General features: G+C 48.0%; 1 protein-coding gene across 1 annotated transcript; it reads right to left on the reverse strand.

Moving 5' to 3' along the window:
* Positions 1 to 5,445: 5,445 nt before the first annotated feature.
* LOC149370208 (lewis-type alpha-(1,3)-fucosyltransferase-like) lies at positions 5,446 to 19,160 on the reverse strand. The gene is made up of 3 exons (XM_089560545.1): positions 19,022 to 19,160; positions 10,067 to 10,170; positions 5,446 to 7,661 (listed from the first exon to the last, which is right to left on the reverse strand). The coding sequence occupies exons 1-3, from the start codon at positions 19,033 to 19,035 to the stop codon at positions 6,442 to 6,444; spliced, it is 1,338 nt and encodes a 445-aa protein (XP_089416671.1). The 5' UTR covers positions 19,036 to 19,160; the 3' UTR covers positions 5,446 to 6,441.
* Positions 19,161 to 19,641: the final 481 nt, after the last annotated feature.

Below are 19,641 nucleotides of genomic sequence, written 5' to 3' on the forward strand. Positions count from 1 at the left end.
TTTGGTTTACATACCTCTTGCCAGCCTTAAAGCTCGTGTTGTCCATGTACAAGATCTTGCTTTATGTTGACTCAAGGCTTGATTTTTTACGGCATGTACCTTCAGTTGTCTTGCGCGCTTTGAGGCATTTTGCCTTATTTGAGAGCTATGATGTCAGATTGGCGAAATCGCATCCAGCGGCTGGCGCGACGCCATGCTTTGCGAACACAGCTGGCACTTTTGTCATCGGCATGTTCCTAACCGCAGCGCTAGCTCTGATAGCTAGTCAAATCCAATCTAGTGCTAATCTCTTTTACTCGCGACAGTACCATTTACATGCCTTTGTTACCAAAATTAACGAAATCCCGGAACATACAAAACCTACCATGTGACAGCAGTGCTACTTTGGCGTCCCACGACGCATCTCACAAACCGAAATCCTTTTTTTTTGTTTTCAGAGCGCTTTTGCCAACGGTGCTTTGCGTGTGCACTGAGCGAAAGATATGCGCCAGCAGCTGTCACGTGGCACATTTTCGTAGTCGCAAACAGTGCAGAGGATCGTCATAGATCCAAAAAAATGGGCTGCGCATCGGTTCATCACGCACAGGTGCTTTATACCCACCCACTATGATGAGACCCCTCAAGAAGTGATTGCAGCGTTTCATATCGCAAATTAACGTCTTATTAGCACTTGTGAAGCCCCTATAGACTTACCAGCTAAAGAACTCGGTTTCCTCGCCGCTTTTGCATCGTCTTACGCATTTTTATCTCTTTTCGTTGTTTTTCTGTATGGTAACTTACCATGCCTTGTGTCTTCTCTGCTTTTTCCAATTTAAACACAAGGTTTTGAAAACAAAGTGGTTATTGGCAGTCAGCGCCCGTCCTGTGAACAGATTTTCCTGCTCCTTCAATCTCTGCGCTGTTTGCCATTAGAAATCGTCGCCAACTCGTCCAACTAAGTGTATTGCTATGTGGCAGCTTTTGTGACCCGCGGATTTTCTTTTAAACCTGTGAAAAAGGTGTCTAAATGGTACCTTGAGCACGTATTTAAGACTACGGTTTGTCAAAACGATCTGCTACTTGTGGTTGACACTTTATTTCTGCACTCAATATTTCGCACCGAGCAAGTTTAGTGAATAATTCCTTCAAGAATTGAAGAAATACTGCGGACTAAAACCACTAAGTATTGTTTCAGCCGTCTAGGAATCTCCGTCGTTTTAAAAGCTCGGTTTTTTTATCAGATATGCCCGGTGTATAAGCTGTTTTCGGTTTGATAACATCGTCGCGGCAGAAAATTTGTTAATAATGCTGTCGCCTCATTTACTCAGTGAGCGCGATGCTGGACGTCCAAACAAAACCCTTTTACAATGCGTGGTCGTGGTGTTCTCTGTTCTTACAGCGCCGCTCAGCTGAGCACGCATAGAACGATCAAACGCTGATTCTCAGCGTAGCAGTATTGAACTCTCCTTTGTGTTCTTCTCAGTGGTATTACTCTATAAAGCTGTGAACCTTTTTTCAACATACCACTTACCGGAACTGCACGTTACGTGCATTGTTCATTAATAGTGGTGGGCGTGGTTAAGCAATAATACGTGTGAGTAAAATTGGTGCGACGCCGTTCTTTCATTCCGAGGGCGCCGCTTTACATTGACGAGGCAGCTGCACGTAGCCCGGAGTTCACGCTGGCCCATTGGCGACACGGCAGTTTTTCATGGCTGGTGCCGGTAAACGGCTGAAGCTGAAGGGTAACAGGTCCTGAAAGCGATAAGCAAGTAGTGCAGCTGTGGAAATGAAAGCCAGCTAGAAAGCAAACAGTGACAGATGGTCTCCCTTACAAGATTCAAATCATGAGCGAGCCATAAATTTCGTACTGCAGGAGTTTTTGCTTCGGTGATATATTATTTCAAGTCGTAAACTACGATTACGACTGTGGGAGTTCGCTCATCGGGGTGTATTTTTCGCACAACTGCATTCATTATAGCCGGCATCCGTGCTTCTTTGCGAAGCCGGCGGCGGGATGACATTTCCTTTGCTTCACTTGCAAAGGGCATAACCAGTGTTCCTACTAAAAATGTCGTCGTTTATCTCTTTCAGTTGCGCCATTTGAACAGTAGGCCCCCCGTGCGTCTTTCGCTCATTGCTGCTCTGTGTGCGTGGAATTCTGCTTGTCAGTGGCATGCATAAATTTGAATTATATGTCCGCGCAAATGATATTGTGATTTATTATTTTACAATTCGAACTTTCCTCACTCTGTGGCATTGTATTTGCAATAAAAGACGCCCTTTCTACGGATAACTTTTCAGTTGGTGACGTTTGCCCGCAGACTTGATTGTTTTTTAATACGTAACTCCCCTTTCCTGAATTCTTCGGCCGTGAAAAAAAGCTAACGGCATCCATTCAAAAGCTGTTCAAAATAGGCCCCTGATGAGGCTTCGACATCTTACTAAACAATGACAGCGAATAGAGCGCACTGTGATCTTGCTGTGATCTTGCCGACTGTGATATACTACCACAGTCGGCGCAACTCTCCATCTATGCGGGCCACATCTGTATCCGGGCAGCCGGAGTTACGCGCCCACAAGTTCAAGCGAGACTTCAAAACTCGTCACGTATTCTTCCGGCCTACCTTCACCTACAAGGATTACAGATTTCAGCCGAAAAGTGCTCGCTTGTTGCCTTTACATTATACCGTACGCAAAAACGGCACAGCATTACCCTACGTAAAGAGCCATCGGTTTCTGGGAGTAATCATCGACCGAAATCTATAAGGGGGCCCCCCATATTTTATCCATGAAAAAGAGACTTACAGCGATTTCTCACGCCCTTGCATTTCCTGGCGGAAAGTCGTGGGGAGTGTCAGGACAGTCGATGATGCAGCTCTACAACGCCTTGTTCATGGGATTTCGTGAAGGCTTCCAAAGCCCTGCTCTGCTTGTTGCGAACTTCTGGCCTGCATGACAGGCTGTCACTTAATGAACGCTGACTTTCCATGTGACTTCAATTTTCTGTTACTCTCCTTTCTCTTTATATTTTTTATCCCCTCACCCACCTCCCCCCGTGTAGGGTAGCAAACAGATTGTTCTTCCGGTTAACCTCCCTGCCTTTCCTCTTATTCCTCCTCGTCCTTCTTGCTGTGGTCTGGAATGATTAAAGCCTCACCAATTGTTTTCAAGCGCTCAAAAAATAATAACTTCGATTCCAGAACATAAATATCTGCCTGCATTTTGGTATTAATAGCCGGGCTTGTACCGTTTTGTCCCCCAGTATGCACGCTCTTCCCTCAAATGTGAGCGTCGCAAGAACCCACCACCGCACTCACCTGCTAGTCAGCATTTGCCGTGCCCAGCTCGGCCATTCGACCGTGCTGGGATCGACCTTTATGGCCCACTTCCCTGCACTACCACAGGGCACCGGTGGATCATCGTCGCCATTTATCATCTCAAGCGCTATGCGAAGACAGCCTCATTACCAGCTGCGACAGCCTATGATGTAGCCGATTTCTTACTTCAGAACATCATTCTTCGTCACGGTGCGCCTCAGGACTTGCTCAGCGATCGGTGCGGCGTGTTCTTGTGTGCGTCGTGGAAGCCCTTCTTCGGTAGTGTCACATCGTTCACCGCACAACGTTTTCGTACCATCCGCAGACGAACGGCATGACCGAGCGCTTTAACCAGACCCTCGGCGACCTGATGGCCAAGTACATTTCTGCCTATCACTCCGACTGGGACCGCGTTCGACCTTTCGTTACCTACGCTTACAATTCTGCAACGCAAGCCACTGCTGATTTTTCTCCACATTTTCTTCTCTACGGCCAGGACCCTTCCTTCCTTGTAGACACCATGCTTCCTCGCCGTCCAGATTTTTCCGAATTTACAACCGTCTCTCAAGCTGCTGCGCACTCCCAGGAATGTCATCAATAGGCCCATTCTTGTACTTCTCAAGATCAGCAAAATCAGAAAAGCGCCCGCGCCGCTTCTACCGGTCTTCCGCCGTCTTATCTGTCTTCCCAGATCCTTGGTTTAGCTTTGGGTGCCCTCCTCCAGCTCAGGGCAGTTCACACAACTGCTAAGCAAATACCAGGGCCCCTATCACGTTGTTCAGCAGACATCCCCAGTTAATTATCTCATCGAACCCCTCTCGCCTACGCCTGATTATAGTCACCGCGGCCGTCAAATTATCCGCTTAAACCGCCTGAAGCCCTTCTACGACCTGACTATCGTCTCGTGCCCTTAGGCCGCCAGGATGACGTCTTTTCACCCGGGGGGTATTGTAAGAAAGAGAGTTGGGGTGGGATGCACCAGCGGCCAACACTGACGAAGGAAAGAGGAAGAAAGACGAAGCTGACGAAGCTTAGTTTTGCGCTCATGAACGCTGGACTTCTAAGCTCCACTGTGCTAACGAAGATTGTCGCCGTCCACATTTCTTGCTTGATTCGCCTCTTTACACATGCAATAATCCTATCTTGGTATAATATACGCACTCATTTTATAATACTAGAAATGACAACACGACGTATAGGAGAACAGGAAATTCAAGAAATCAACATACACCGCAAAAAGTATGGTTCCAGAAAGCTGCCACACGTTGTTACATGGGAGAGGACGGACTGAAAGCGAGTTAAAGCAGATAACCTCGACGCATAGCACTTACCGTCCAGGATACCTCTTCGCACACAGCACGCGCCCAAGAAAAGTACTCAACGCCATTCATATTAGCCCTTGACCAGCGTAATGCATTAAATCATATCATTGGCCTCCGTCATCACGTCTCTTTGTTCAACATTCCACCACGTACCAGCACCATGCAGCAGGCAGAAAGGTGCAAATGAAAGTGGTCAGAACGTGTGTTATGAAAAACGGATATTTTGTTTATCTCGGAATTATATTTCGCACGGCGTTCCACATGGCAGTTACAAGTGGGAAAAAATAAATCCCTTTGTATCTGACGTGCTGGCTGTTGATCCGTTCTGAATGCTGAGATCAAGCTGAGTTGGGATACGTATAACATCCGGACAATGTCTTGTGTTGGGATTTAGCTTCCATGTTCTGTTTATCGACGAATTTTGTTTTTAATCGTCACTTGACCACGAAAAGAAACTATCAGCTTGTGTGAGAGGCTCAGACTGTACAAAATGGTACTCGAGGATTCGACTTCGTGCGGTGCTGGTACCTTACAGTGGACTAACCTGTCGGTTAGTCCACAGTAAGGTACACATAGTGTGAACTTAATACACTCGGTCAGTGTGAACATGACAGCCGTGTGCATTTGTCTCTATTGCTGCTGCCGAGTTGCTTTAATTTAGGACCACAACTTCGCACATAAAAGAGTTTGTTCTGAGTTGCAGACCAGCCAAACCGGTCTGTTGTGCGCCTGGGTCGCTGCTTGCAGGCACTGCCTCGTTGCAATACTCGTATGAAAAATGGACCTACTTTGTGTTTCTTGTTTTTTTTATTTTCATCTGGAATTTTAGTTACTACGCGTTCTTGAAATGTCGGCGGCACTTTGATGAGTATCAGGGCCAATGGCAAATGCACCTTGAAAACTTTTATTACGAGCAAAAAGACAACGGAAAGCTCAGAGAGATCACCGGCAAGTTAGGTTAGTTCTCCAAAATTCGATTCAGGATTGCTAATAATTCTTGTCGTTTGCCATCACCAATGCTCGGCTGAAGTGTTCTTCTAGTGCTGGAGCACTTAACTATACGCTATTGAAGGGGATCGGTAAGTAAGCGTGAAGTAAGCCGCAGAGAAGCATAATGATGAGGTGGGGAAAAGTTCACGTTTCCCCCTCCACTGCCGTCAGATCAGAAAGTTTTGGCTGGTCAAAAGGTGTTAGACTGATACCTCGAGAATACCAGTCGTTGCCCTCTCTCGAGTCCAACGTCCTATTCTTCGGCATCCGCACGCGTGGCTTTCGCTGTATGCACTCACACGGTGAGCCACCCGGATGCTCCCCCTTTCTCCTCTTCCGTTTCGGAGACCCGCCTGACAGTTTGGGCCAAAAGTGAGAGCCGCCGCTTTCCCTTCCGTTCTCGCGTTCCTCCAGATTAGTTTCTCTGGTAAAGGGCAGAGTTTCCATGGTAACCCGCCCGCAGGCTTAGGCTTCGGACAGACAAAAGTGAAATGCAGAAGCTGGGGCCGTAGTGCTAACGGACTTAAGCGTCATCAAAACTGTTAATTTCGAAGAGAAGCAGTCAACCGTTCCCGGGGATATTAGTGTATCACCCATGCCAGCCTCAATTCCTTCTAATCTATTATAACGAGCATACCTAAGCTTTGCTGCTAGACAGCAGGACTTGAGACATGTGGCACCCTAAAGACTCCTAACGTGCTCCCACTAGACTACGGAAAAATCAGCGCCATCTCGGGTGAAGCGTAGTCTGTCTGATCCGCCCTGTAGTAAAACGAGGGTTGGTTATACTCAACATGCACATCCTTATATCGGCAGCGTCAATTTAAACATCACGGTAAACTCTGAGCATTTAGGCGTCCCTGCACTCGATGAGACATACCTTGCACGCCCCACCTTCGGCAATGGCTACCTTCATGCCACCAAGCCTGCATGTCATTATAAGACGAAATACGCCGCATTTCTCCGGTAGTGTGCATCTTTCTACAAAGCTCGCAAACGCAGTCGTACATCCGCACCACCTCTTGACTGTCCTTCCATTTGAAATAGGACGCATACGCTGAATAGTTTTTCGTTAGAGCTACCAGGTGCTCAGCGAGATGTTTTGGAGATGGGAAGGCGAGCGCGTCGATGTATGAGGTGGATGGCGCGATGGCACTGTAATTTGCACCACCAAACACGACCGGTACAATGCTATACTTTAATGCTATGAAAAGTTTTTCTGTTGCGTAATCACCGCATATAGAGTTTTCGAAAGCAAGTATAAAAAAATAATTACGCTCAAAATTCCGGTAGCAGCTATCCTCTCGCGATTTTGGGCACTTGAAGGTACCACAACCGCCGTACACATCGACTTGTAGGTGCCGCCTTAGTTCTTCGACAAACGCCTCTCGCCTACCATTAGTCCAACAGTTGCTTACCGCCCAAACAGCAGTTTTTCGCTTAGATTTCCACAAAACCCTCAGCTCTTTACTGGAGGCCATGCTGGAATTTCGAGGAACGATCTTGCCGTAAGGAACAGGCACGTCCGAATCTGACCTGTATGTCATTGTCCAATTGAATATGATCTTCCTATACCTGAGATTAGAAGCCCACGTATTCGGTGGGGATTCTCTAGTAAAGAAGACCCACTTTTGCCACCGAGAACGAAAACGTGGCACATTGTGAATGTCTCCTACATGAAACACGACGACTTCGCTTGAGGCCAGTAGACGGCGGTCGTTGGTGATGAGGCATTTTGCGCTAAAGCCTTGAATCACCTCTTCGCCACTTCTTGAGTCGTTAAGGTTTCCATCCCAAGAACCAAAGTATTTTGTCCACATCATGATTCGAGGCAGACGCCTAGCTGTACTGATGTTTCCCGCCAGCCCAGGATGTGTGAAGGAGTGACTGGTGGCCCGGAGGACAAAATTTTTGGAGGGTAGCTGTCTGTACAGCATTACGTTGTAAAAACATGCGTAAATAGCTGTCAGTGTTATGATTACGGCCATCCACTTGATAGCTGTCTTTGTGGGTGCGGTCAGTTTGGAAGTGAAGAGCAAGAAGGTAGTTCCTAGAGAGAAAAGAGGGAGAAATGGAGGGTTGTAATTAATCACATTTTTAGAAACTGGACCAAACACTGAGCTACAAATGCAAACCAACATTGATAATCGAGCGCTCCTTCCACTGCTTGCGTAAAGGCTGATTTTGTACATTAAGGAGGCGCGGAAAGGTCTCTAGCAAGCCCCAAGTGTACTTTTCCCAATAAATAGGTTATAATAACCCGTGTATTGTGTACAAGTAAAAGCGTATGCACTTCACTTAGCTTGCGAGTGCATTAGCAGCCTGTTTGATACCACCCCTAATCTTCCCAGGCTGCCTCCGGATATCAACAATATTGGTCCCATCGCCTGTCTCCAATTTATTTTATTAATTGGCCCTCCCCGGAAACTAAATTCAGAAGACAACAGTCATGAAGCCTGTCTACTTTCAATTTCAGACCTCACACCCGTACCTAAGTAGACGCGGAAGTTAGACATGGGCGCATTAAGCGACCGAAACTCCATGTAATCCAAATATCGCTGCTTCGACCTTACTCCAAGCTGAATAAGCACTAATTGCTTTCCTGAGCAGAACCCGACACACCTTAAACAGTTCACGTTGCATATTGCTTTGTTTCATTTCACCCTCCAGGCATGACTGCGGGCCCCATGATAGCTGCCCTTAGTTCGAGGTCTGTGTCTTGCAGTTCTTTGCTCTAGACAGAGATTGCCACGGAAAGAGGGCGAACTCTCTTTGTAACTCTCTCTTTCCACGTTAATCCCTTCTTACGAATTTTCCCACTTTTATCTCTTCTTCACCCTTGTTTAGGCAGAAACCAAAACAGCCTGCTCACTCCCATCATGGACGTACAGGGCAATAACGCGTACGCTTTTTACTCATATATGCTGGGAGGATCTCGTATAAGCACACCTGTAGGGAGCAGGACACGGCCCAGAGAGGAGATAAAGGAAGGCGGGCGAAGGGGACGAAACGTACTTCCCACGCCGTAGAGCCGGATGCGACAACAGGACGCCCGGCCGGACCCCGATCAAGGGTGGTGCTCTTTGCTGGGTGGTGCTCTAGGGTTGTTTTGTTTCAGGTCCTTGCATGCCTTTATGAGTTGAGAATTTTTATCCGCGCTTATTGGTATTGTTTTGTTGCGTTATAACCATTGGTCTTGTCCTTTCTTCACAGGCCTAGCAGACCTAGGTGATTAACGCCTTTTTCATTCGACGCTTCCCAGGCACAGCCTTTTCGAGCCGTTACGCATGTTGCTGTATTTAGTCTTGCTCATTTTCACGAATGGCTTACGGGTGTTTTATATTGGGGAGTTCTTTCTTTTTATTTAATTTGATTCGTGCAGAGGCAACTTTCAATTTGCATTTTTTTTTTCGTTCATGGTGCCACTTGGGACTAATGGGGTTAACATTCCCCGTCAAGTGCACAGACTCCCGGGCGGCCTGCAGCAACCTTCCAATCTCGTCTAGCAAGCTTCTGCTTTCAGCGAGCGCTTTGGGTCTATTGAAAGCTACATTATTTTCACAGCTTTCGCCGAAGTGGATAATTGAGTAAAACTTGGATCGGACACTCAAGCTCTGCCTTGAGGGCATGACGCGACAGCGTTCGTCGGCACATCGTTCTCGACGAACCCGATGCCACGAAAGCCAGCATAGCTTCTGCGCCGAACGAACGGGCAGCAAGCCGCAAGCTTCATGGTGAATGCGCTTTGGATGTGCGCTGCGTTTATCGCCGCTCACCGCGTGATTCCTGCGTACCCGGACGGCCCCACTGAGCCCGAACGAGACGAACGGGGGGCGCTGCCGTCGCGCGCTATCTGTAGGGGCAGTGGCGTACATTGCGAAGAGGAGGAGGGACTGGTTTTAGTGGGCGCCGCCTGATGGCGCTACGTGCGCGCCAAGCGAACAGGAAAAGTAGCGGAAACGTACTTTTCTACTCGCTTAACTGCGAATTCTGTAATTTCCAGGCTGATACTTATGAATATACACCACAGTACATATCTCTAAAGCACCCTTCTAAGACAACACCGTATTCACTAGTCACGCCTTGGTTCATCGGAAACCATCCAAATAGTGTGGCTGAGGAGTTAGCGTGCTCGCTTCGCACTCCGGAGGCCCTGGTTCGATTCCCCAACTCGACCAATTTCCTACTCGTTTTTATTTGTTTGTGCTTCTGGGATATTTCGGTCACGGCCAACGCCGCCGACGGCGAAGACGACACCCGCTTTCCGCGACATGGGGCCCTTAACGCCTTCGCGTTAAAATCCTCGCTGGATATAATAGATGATGCACCCGGCGATAATGAGCAGTGAGAGGCATCTGCGGCGTGCATTCTACAAACTGCTTCTGTCACGGCAAGACCAGAAAAATTGTAGAATTTAGCTTCGATGAGAAATATTTGCAAGAAACTCCAGCTCACCATATTCAAAACACCTCCCGTGCTTTTCTTGAAGGCCATTTGGCGGCACTAGTAGTAGGAATCCTGCCTTCGGTTGCAACAGACAGACTCGTCCATCTTGGCTCCTGCGGACGAGCAGAACATCGACAAGACAGCAAATTTGCAGTGTGGTGGGAGCTTTTATTGTCTTGTACCACGGGTTCCTAACGGATGCGGTAAACGTGAAAAACTACGTAGCATAGTCTCAGGTTCTCTTCGTACTTAAGCTGGAATGTGTAGGACAGGGCTGGCATCTTATCCCCTGTGCCCCTAGTCTGGTGTTTGAGGTGATGTACACTGTTATCTTCTGTGTTTCCTAGATACCGACGTGGAGAAGGCGGGTCATGCTACCTTGGGACCCTGATAATTGCGAGCCAGGTTGTTTTTTACGGCATTGCTATGGCAGAGCAATTCCTAACAGAATTTACGCAATGCTAAGCCCGCTTATAGCCGACAACAGCAGCTTCAATAAAGCTATCTAAAATGAAGTGTGGTACTGGCGGTTAAGTGCTGCGGGGCAGGTTGTTAAACACAATAAGGGCAATGGTCTGAGAACAGGGTCAGCGGAGGATTGTGTACTCAGTGCCTTAACATCTCGGGAAGACTGGGGACGCACCTTGAGATGATGATAGGCAATTGTACGGAGGAGTGGTGCAAATGAAAAATGAACCAGAGCAAGAGGAGACTTTCCTAATTCACCTCCATCTATGGGGCTTAACAAGGAGCCTTACCGCCATTAGCTTGGCGAGCAACACCGGGAGCGCCCTTACGCGCGTGCAGCCGTAACGCGGGATGTGCGGAATCGCGCCTTTTTCCCGCATTTTCCAACCGCTGTGTTGATATGCCAGCATCATGTCCGTTCACTGCTGTGTGTCATAGTGCAAGATGAGAAGACTGCTCGAAGAAAAGGGCTCAAGGGCAAATAGGCCTATTATCAGCCTTTTCTCATTCATGCATTTAGTTCGTGCGTGACCTCTGTGGGGACGCGCTTACTCGTCCCCTTTAGTTCGCTTCCCCGCATTGCACCTTTTACTCGTCTCCGGTGCTTCGCTTCCCAGCAATGCACCCTCCTTGGTTGTGTTACTTTAACTAGCAGGGAAGGGCGCTGGCGTCGCAGAACCACGAGCGCCACGGATGGCGTGTTTGCTGCGCGCGCGCGACGGTTCTCTTCTGCTTGGGGCCGGGGAAGCGCGTTGACGTTCAGCGCGAGCCTCCGCTCTTCGCCGGCTGGCGCTAACCCTCGTGGAGAGGAACGTTCCCCGGCATCTCGTCCTGTCCGGCCTCGGAGTTTTATGCGAAGCATACTACTTTAGCTACCACTTCAGCCCTTCACCGTGGTTATGCGCCTCCAAATCACGTGATACATCACGTCACACCACGTGACACGATGACGTCACGACAGTGGAGAAACGGGGGCCCACCTCGCGCCGTCGCTGTGGTTGTGCGCCTCCAAACCACGTGATACATGACGTCACACCACGTTACACGATGACGTCACGACAGTGGAGAAACGGGGGCCCACCTCGCGCCGTCGCTGTGGTTGTGCGCCTCCAAATTACGCGACACGATGATGCCACACCACGTGACACGATGACGTCACGACAGATCGCAGTCACGCGCTGGGAGAGGGAGAACGATGCCATCGCACAGACGCCGGAATGTCCTCGAGCGACATTCCCGCGCATTTCGAACGCGCGTTCACACTCGGTGTAGGTGAAACGCTCGCTCCACCGGGCAGGCGGACGCGGCTTCCGTGGCAATCCAGGCGCTCACCCAACGCGCGTCTCGGGGTTAGTCGGCGTTCTGCTGTAGCCATGCCGTTGTCTTCCCCCACGACGAAGGCTTCTAGTAGTTGTATTAAAATGACCAAGTATTCAACCAACGAAAGCCATGTATTACCCAGCCTAGCCATCAATATGCTTCGCATCTGACTAGGCTTAACCTTCGCTAAGCCTCAGCCATTTTTTCTCTGCCCTACCGTGGGCGAACATTCGCTCGTAACCGTGCTGGTGAGTCGGATGTCCTCGATTCCTCGCTGTATTTTGTTGCTAGCTGGCGTTATTGTTGTTCTAACAATAAATGTCTGTTTCTGTCAGCCTTTGTCGTTCCTTTGTTCCCGCAGAGCATGGCCCGCCGTGGTCGGCGTGCGCTCGGTAGCGTACGAGACCACGGGGTGGGGTCCGCGCGGATTTGAACTGTGTCAGCCGCGGTTAAGCGGGCAGGACGTATTTATATCTCCCCAATTATTAAAACCCCACACCTTGTACCTACTTTTTATTCAGTGATATTTCTTGCCTGAGGATATAAAAGGGCATGTAGTGATGGATGACGAGGATGCTTAAATAAATAAAAAAAGGTTCACTGATCTAATGAAGTCGAGGAGTGAACGGTTATGTGATTTCTGCGGCCAAGCGGTATATGAAGCAGCATTGTTCGGTGAGAGACCCACTACCGTCAGGTTCCGAGTTATTTTCGGCATCAGCGCCGGGCAAACCCACAGCAGGTGATGAATATCGGCCTGAATATTTCGGTTCTTGCAGACTGGACACTCTGGGCGCGTATATAAACCTTCCAATTGCGGCCACTTTTTGTCACGGCTGGATTTAGGGCAACCCAGACCTGGATCCTCCGAAGCGCAACCTCCTCTGCACGGGTAAGACCACGGTGAAGGGTTACCGCACACGGAGGGATTAGAGCACATGTACGCTGCCGGAGGCGTTCTTTTCTTCTTAAAAGGAGGGTGGTGTCCTGCAGAGCGAGGACTCGAGGCAAAGACGGGGTTGGGGTCTACTTCATTTGTTGTAGGTGTCCTTCTACTGCTTCCCAAGGGACGCTTATTCGAAAAAATGGTGGTCATTGCAATTAAATGTGACGAGGGAAGTTTTTCAATGTCACAAAATTCGACAAAGCGTGCTCGAGGCATTTTGCGGGAGACTGCTGTCTTGGGAATGTTGCGGGGAATCGGCGTTACCTCAGAGAAGATGCTGTGCCGACTGTGTTCGTCTTCTCTGCGCTGAAACCTCCACCGAGAAGAAAACTTCGAAACAGGCAATCATGGAGCGTAAGCTTGGACACCACCGGTGCTTGTGCCACTACATCCGACCTTGTGCCGCCCACCGATGTTGTCACCGTGCCATCGGAGGCGGCAGAAATCAGCGACGGGAGCATTCCTGCCGAGTCGGGCGCATCGAACAGCTTCGGTGACGACGCTGCGTATTGTGTGTCCTCGCGTGACGGGGTAGAGCGCAAGCAAAAAGTTCAAGCTTTGATTGCACATACTGAAACCCTTGAGGCAATGCTTCAGGGCCAAGCAGAGGAAATCAGCTTAATAAAAGCCTCTTTGAACAGTGTCCATCGTGAAGGTAGAATCTAAATAGGTGCTTGTAGAGCTTGTAGAAAAGAGCCTGTAGAAGCTAAAAATGTGCAGCTTGAAAAACGACTGAGTCGAAACTTTTCTGCCACGGGCAAACTGTACATGCAGCAAATTCAGAGTGAAAAGTCTGCACATCGTCCTGCAGTGCCTGCAATGCCGTCCCATATCGGGGTATGGCTTGCAGCTCATTTGAAATGCCGTACCTGAAGTAAAGATATAAAAATAGTCATACACACTGCACTGAAAAGCAACACCTCCAGTTCATACCGATTGGCTGCGCTAGCGTGTATAGCTGCGGAGTTGTTCTGCTACCGACCACGAGAGCTCGAGACCGATTCACAGCTTACGAGGCACTATCTGTGACAATGGCGAAATACGGAAACGCCCTTGAAATTTCTGCGCATATAAAAAAACCCAGATCGCCGAATTTAGCCATGTTCTCGGCACGTCAGGGCTCATATCGGCAGAGCTTCGGGTGATTACACCGCTGGAGCAATATTTGAATGCACGCGCGGGCACTTTGGCGAAATGTGGGAGCATGTGTGTTGAGGACGACCGTTTATGTTTAAGAGGCAGAATAGTAGTGTGGACGAATGAAAACAATGGTTGGCGGTTTATCACTGCTAAGGATTGAACATTCTTCGAAAGCATGGTTTTTTGCAGGTGCACACCACCGTATGTACCTCAAAGCGCGAATGAAGTGTCCACTGACCCAGGGAGCTACTTATGCGATTTTCGTTTCATCACAGTCAACGGAGTCTACAATGTTGTCAACGCCAATGAACCCCAATGAACGCTTGCGTCCTCCAGTGCTGCGTTTCTGCCACAGCATTGTCAGCGCCAGCGCATACGGCGCACATCACTACCGCCATGTAGCGCAAAGCGCTATTGAGGTGTCCACTGAGCCAGAGAGCTAGTTATGCGCCTTTCCTTTCGTAACTAGTTCAAAGGTTTCAAGTCCACCTGGAGATTTTGCGGGGCAGGAAGCTGATAATGCTTTCGCACTAAAAAACCTTGCAATGAATGCATTTTGATAACGAGCTCCGAAGGACCACAGGAGCGCGTCCTTGATGCCATTCCACCCATTCATTCAGTTCCAGCAAGTAGAACACAAGGTTGCATAAAATGGCTTGGTCTCGACATTAGTTTCAACACTTCTGAGCATCGCTGCACTTAAACAAGAACGCATATATGACGCCGCAGTGAACGACCAGCAGCACCTACAGTAGCCACCGCAGCTCGGCGACATGGCCAGGCTACACTGCGTGGCGCCATCTGTCTGCATTCCAAGGAAGCACGCGGAGCTGCGAATACGATCTGGTCGCTCGGTCGGGTGCAGTGTCAACAACTAACTATACTGGGTGTTTCACCTCAGGCTTAACACTGTTTTAAAATATAGGCTTTTTGAGTTAGAAGAGAGCTTTTTTCGACACAGCATTGTCTGCGGTGTTGTACATCAGCATGCAGCTAAGACGCACTAATTAGCAGGTTGGTTAACTAATATTTCATGGTTAACTTTTTAACAATTACGTTTGGTCTCGTTAATTACTAATAGGCGTGTAGCCAATCCTAAGTAATATTTGTATCAGTTTTTAGAATTTCGAAAACGCGTTTACCCTCGCCGCTATGGCCCAACAAATTTCAGCTCTATCGGGCCAAAATGCATGCGCTTTCGAGAAGCTTGCAAACAAAGCAGCCTGCCCAATGCGCGTAATTCGTCGAAATAGCCAAAATTTCTTCTGCCACAGCCCCGAGAGTAACCGCGCTTTCGAAATTCTAAAACTAATATGGATATTACTTACGGTGGGCTACACGCCCGTCAGTACTTAAGCAGCGTGACGGTAATAAAAAGTAAACTGTTCAATATTAGTTAAGCGCCCTGGTAGATAGCACACCTTAGCTGTATTCTGATGTACTACCCCGCTTTCAATGCAGTGCGTAAAAAGCGCTCTTCTAAAGCAAAAACCCTACTTTTAAAAATTGTTTGGTCTTAGATGAAACTCCCTGTATTATTATACCGTGGTCGCTTGTTGCTTTGGCGTCTGCAACAACTCTCCCCTCGTGTATTCGCGATGCCGGTGGGGCGACAGTTACGGAGGCGTTTTTGTTTGTGGCTCGTGCCCTTTGAAATTACTGACAGTGCTAAGAGAGCCTCATGACTGGGTAGAAATCGCTAGCCGCGGCCCATTTCTCTGGCGGCGCAGACTGTGAACGAACTATGATTTGGTAACTGCTCCTGGCAAAGATGTTATTGTGTTTTGATTTGCAGAATGGTCCGTGTACACGTCCCGGCCTGCGTCACGGATGTATTCTCGAATGAGGGGCGAAGGATGTGGCTTGGAGTATTTTGAAAAAATTTCGCTGGTGGTGGCGTAGTGCAGTGGATGTGGTCTCGTGTGGTGACCATTTGCTGTGTTTTTCTCAGTTTCATCGACTGTTTGCGCGGTAACAACTACTTACAAGGTCAAAGTCGTCCCCTTTCAATTGGTAAAATTATTCCGAAATGTCACTAATATATTTCGACCAGCCACTTCGAAAGAAAGCATCACCCTAAGTAAAGAAATTTCTATGTCACTTTAAGTTTGGAAGGACGATATTTGATGAGGACCTCCCCTTTTTAATGCGGCAGCATTAATCGCCACGATGAGCGAATTGAGCGATCTGTGTGTGTGCTCCTTCTGCGCCGCACCAACAGAAAAAATACCAGACAAAAACTTCCACGAGTGAGGTTGTAACCAAGGAATTTCTCGTGGGAAACGAGTATGCAACCTCACAGCCACGACGGGTGCCGTCTTACTGGACGGATAAAGATGAACATAATGGGCATTAACATAGTGAGCATCATCCTAGTGGGCGTGAGCGATAAGAAAATGGATGATGTATACAAACTCTGCTTCTCTTGACGTGATGAAAAGCTACCGCGGAGTCGCCTGTAAAACCTCCGCGCGCCGCCCAGTCGCATCGGCCTCGAGCCAAACATGGACCAGGCAAAATGAGAAATGTCTTGGCATGACTTAAACAGTGCCTTAAACACGCCACTGTTGTGAAAAAGAGCAACAGGGAACAAAATGGTGGTGACAGTGGTGCCAGTGGTTCAGCAGATGTAAAAGACGGTGTTTTAAACGAACAAAAAAAAGGTTTTTGCAGGAGTTGGTGTAGTCAACTGCTTACTAGCGCATTAAAACCTTACTCTTGTAGAACTTGGCCAGTCATTTTTTTTATTGTCTTTTTTTGAAGTTTTCTGACAATTGCGCAACATCTGCGTGTCACCCAAGCATGCTGTGAACCTATGCATCACAATTATTTTAAAAAGTGAGTGCTCTGGAGTCTAAACTGAAAACTGACTGCGCAAATAAACAACCGCCTTGATCAATGGGCGAAGTATTTTCGCCGCAATCGAAAGTTTGCTGAGGGTGCCAGGAGGGTTTAGTATCAGACTGCACTAAATCCAGTCGATGTATCAGTATTGGGCTAAAAGAATGCGTGTCGGCAGGCTTTCATAGACACAGCACACATTTCGTTCACTGTAATTCTGAAGTGTGCAAACAATGATTACACAGCACGCAAGTGCTCTTCCTTGTTACTACGAAAGCACTGTTCCGATGAGTAAACCCCAAGCAAGACCTTTGGATGCCTGTGGGTTTGTGCCAAGTGAAAGAAACAAGTAAAAATAAATTTTACAAAAATATCCGCGACTGTGATTTGAAACACCGAAGACGCGAACAGATCAGCTTCGCTGGGCACTGCCCGAGAGCCCTAGGCTGTTGTCACCGATCACGTCTCGTGATCGGCTGAGGCGATCAAATACCCAAGCGCTGTGCATTGTACATTGTCTTCTTCATTTAGTAATACTACTATCAAACCAATATTCACGCTTTGAGCTTTGTGAAGGTACTGGCAGATAGAAGTGCGCTGCATGCGTTGGCGTGGTTAGCATCGTAACAGAAGCAAGGCACTAGAACAATGCGCGTTGGCGTTGACAACATTGACGCAGAAACGCAGCACTGGAGCATAGACCGCAGACGTTACATTGGGTAAATTCGCAGTGGTGACGAAAGAGTTGAAAACGCACATAACTGGTTCCCTGGGTCAGTGGACACCTCAATCCCGCTTTCACGTACAGAGGGCAAAACACATGCCTAGAACAACCAAACTGTGCGTTCCGGAGCTCTCAAAGCCGCTGCAACCAAGAAGGCAAAAAATGACGATGAAATTCTATGAGTTTAACAGCCCATGTTTACATCCAGACCATTTTTAACCAAATTTAATCGCTAGTTATCGCGTGTTACGCCCGAAACACGCTCAGAGCGTGTTCTAGACATGCGTTTTGCCCTCTGTACGTGGCAATTGCTTCCGCCTGCAAAAGGCTATGCTTGGCCACAATACTTCATTATTGGCAATATCAAAGAGCAAGCCATTTTTTTCTGATTTGACTGCCTTCAATAAAGCGGCAAGTGATGTAGCAGATGCTTGCAATACTCAGGGAAGGAGCGAGGGTTGCGTAAGCCATACATATTTCTTCCAAACACAAAGTAAGCTTGCTTGACACGAGGGCGTAGTTTTAATTGTTATTGGTTAGGTAAAGTTTCGCTTCCCAAATAAATCTTTCAGTTTATAACGCTTGTGCTGCATCGCTCCTCGTACTTGATATCTGACATTTTTTAGTGCAAGTTTCTTTGCCATAATTTACTACACGAAGGAAGTCGCTCGTATATGAAGCATATATAAGCGGCTATGCATGGCTTAGGACCAAGCTGAAAAATAACGAATGAAGACAACCCGTCAGAAATGAAAAGCCTTCAGCGAGAATAGTGATAGTTCGCGAGAACTTTCCACCGGCAGTGGTTCAAAAAATTCAAGTTCCAGAAGTTCTCAAAAAACGTTACATCAAAAACGCACGGTTAAGAGGCTGAACATGTCCTGAGTGGCTACTAGAATAGAAGGCATCCTAAGAAAGTAAAGCATTGTAAAACGGCATAGCTTAAAAATTACTAAAACTAACTTGAGTTTTACGGGATAGGTTAAGAGAACAATGGGCGGTAAACAATCGCAGAAAAGGCAATATAACAGCTTGGGCAGCATAGGAACCGCCTCGGAGAAATTAGTACCAAATCATGCGAAAAATGCATGAAAAATAAGGAAAAAAAAGCGCGTTGAAGGTTCCCCGCTTTGTCGCATTGACGTACGTGTCTTGCGGTGCGAGAGCCAGTTGTGGTCGATCACCCGCACAATCTCTTAAACGTACTTGAAAAGCGTCCATACTACCCAGGCTCTTGAAATATGAAAGCCGCCTACTCGTCCAAAGACTGCGATAAATCACCTGGATTAAACCTGCCTGTTTGACTACTTCTTTAACACTCTGCGCTCCTGGTCGGCGTAGTGCATTAAATAAAAACATCAGCGTAGTGGCCGCCACAGAAGAGAGGAGCACTTCTGGTTATACTTTCTGTGCACCTATATTGCCATAAGATAATAAAGCTCTACAAAGAGCTTTCTATTCCCCATGGTTAGTGGACTTGTGGCATTGCGACAAATCTGCTGAGTGGTTTAGGAGAGAGACTCACATGACTGCCTTCATCCAGCGCCGACGGAGTCACTGCGAACGGCGAGAGAAATGCGTAGCTCAGATGCGTGAGGCCGCAAAGGTTAACGATGTAGGCTGCAGATTGTTTTTTTACCTCAGAACGTGTGAGTATGTCGGCGGAGCTGCGCCAGACGATTCGATGAGTCCTTAGCAGCTGTCGCACATGGAATGCTTTTTTTTTTGTACCGCATTGTATCTCGAGTCAAACCGAAAGAGACAAACGACTGCGACCAGGTGCCGACGCGGCGTTGAGGCGGGGTATGAAGTACACCGGCTGTGGAGGTTCCACTGCAAAGAGACAAAAAGGCTTTGGCCACGTATCATATAACACACGTCCCTGTAATGAATAAGGCCATATTTGCTACCCACTCTGCTTAGCTGGTAGCCATGGTAGCAATGACGGCAGTTGAGGTTCCCACTTAAAGCCCGGAAATCTCTGCACGATCCTTGTTAATGTGAACGGTCGATGGCAGAGAAGGCAGTAAGATAATATCGTTATGAAAAAGCAGCAGCGATGTGATGCAGCAACAGTTCTGATTGGCCATCGACATTTGTTTTACAGCGGTCAAAAAGCGAAGCATACTACTGTTTTACAAGAAT

The sequence above is a fragment of the Amblyomma mixtum genome, chromosome 1 (assembly GCF_055824585.1).
Source record: "Amblyomma mixtum isolate Tamu chromosome 1, ASM5582458v1, whole genome shotgun sequence".
NCBI classification, from domain to species: Eukaryota; Metazoa; Arthropoda; class Arachnida; order Ixodida; family Ixodidae; genus Amblyomma; species Amblyomma mixtum.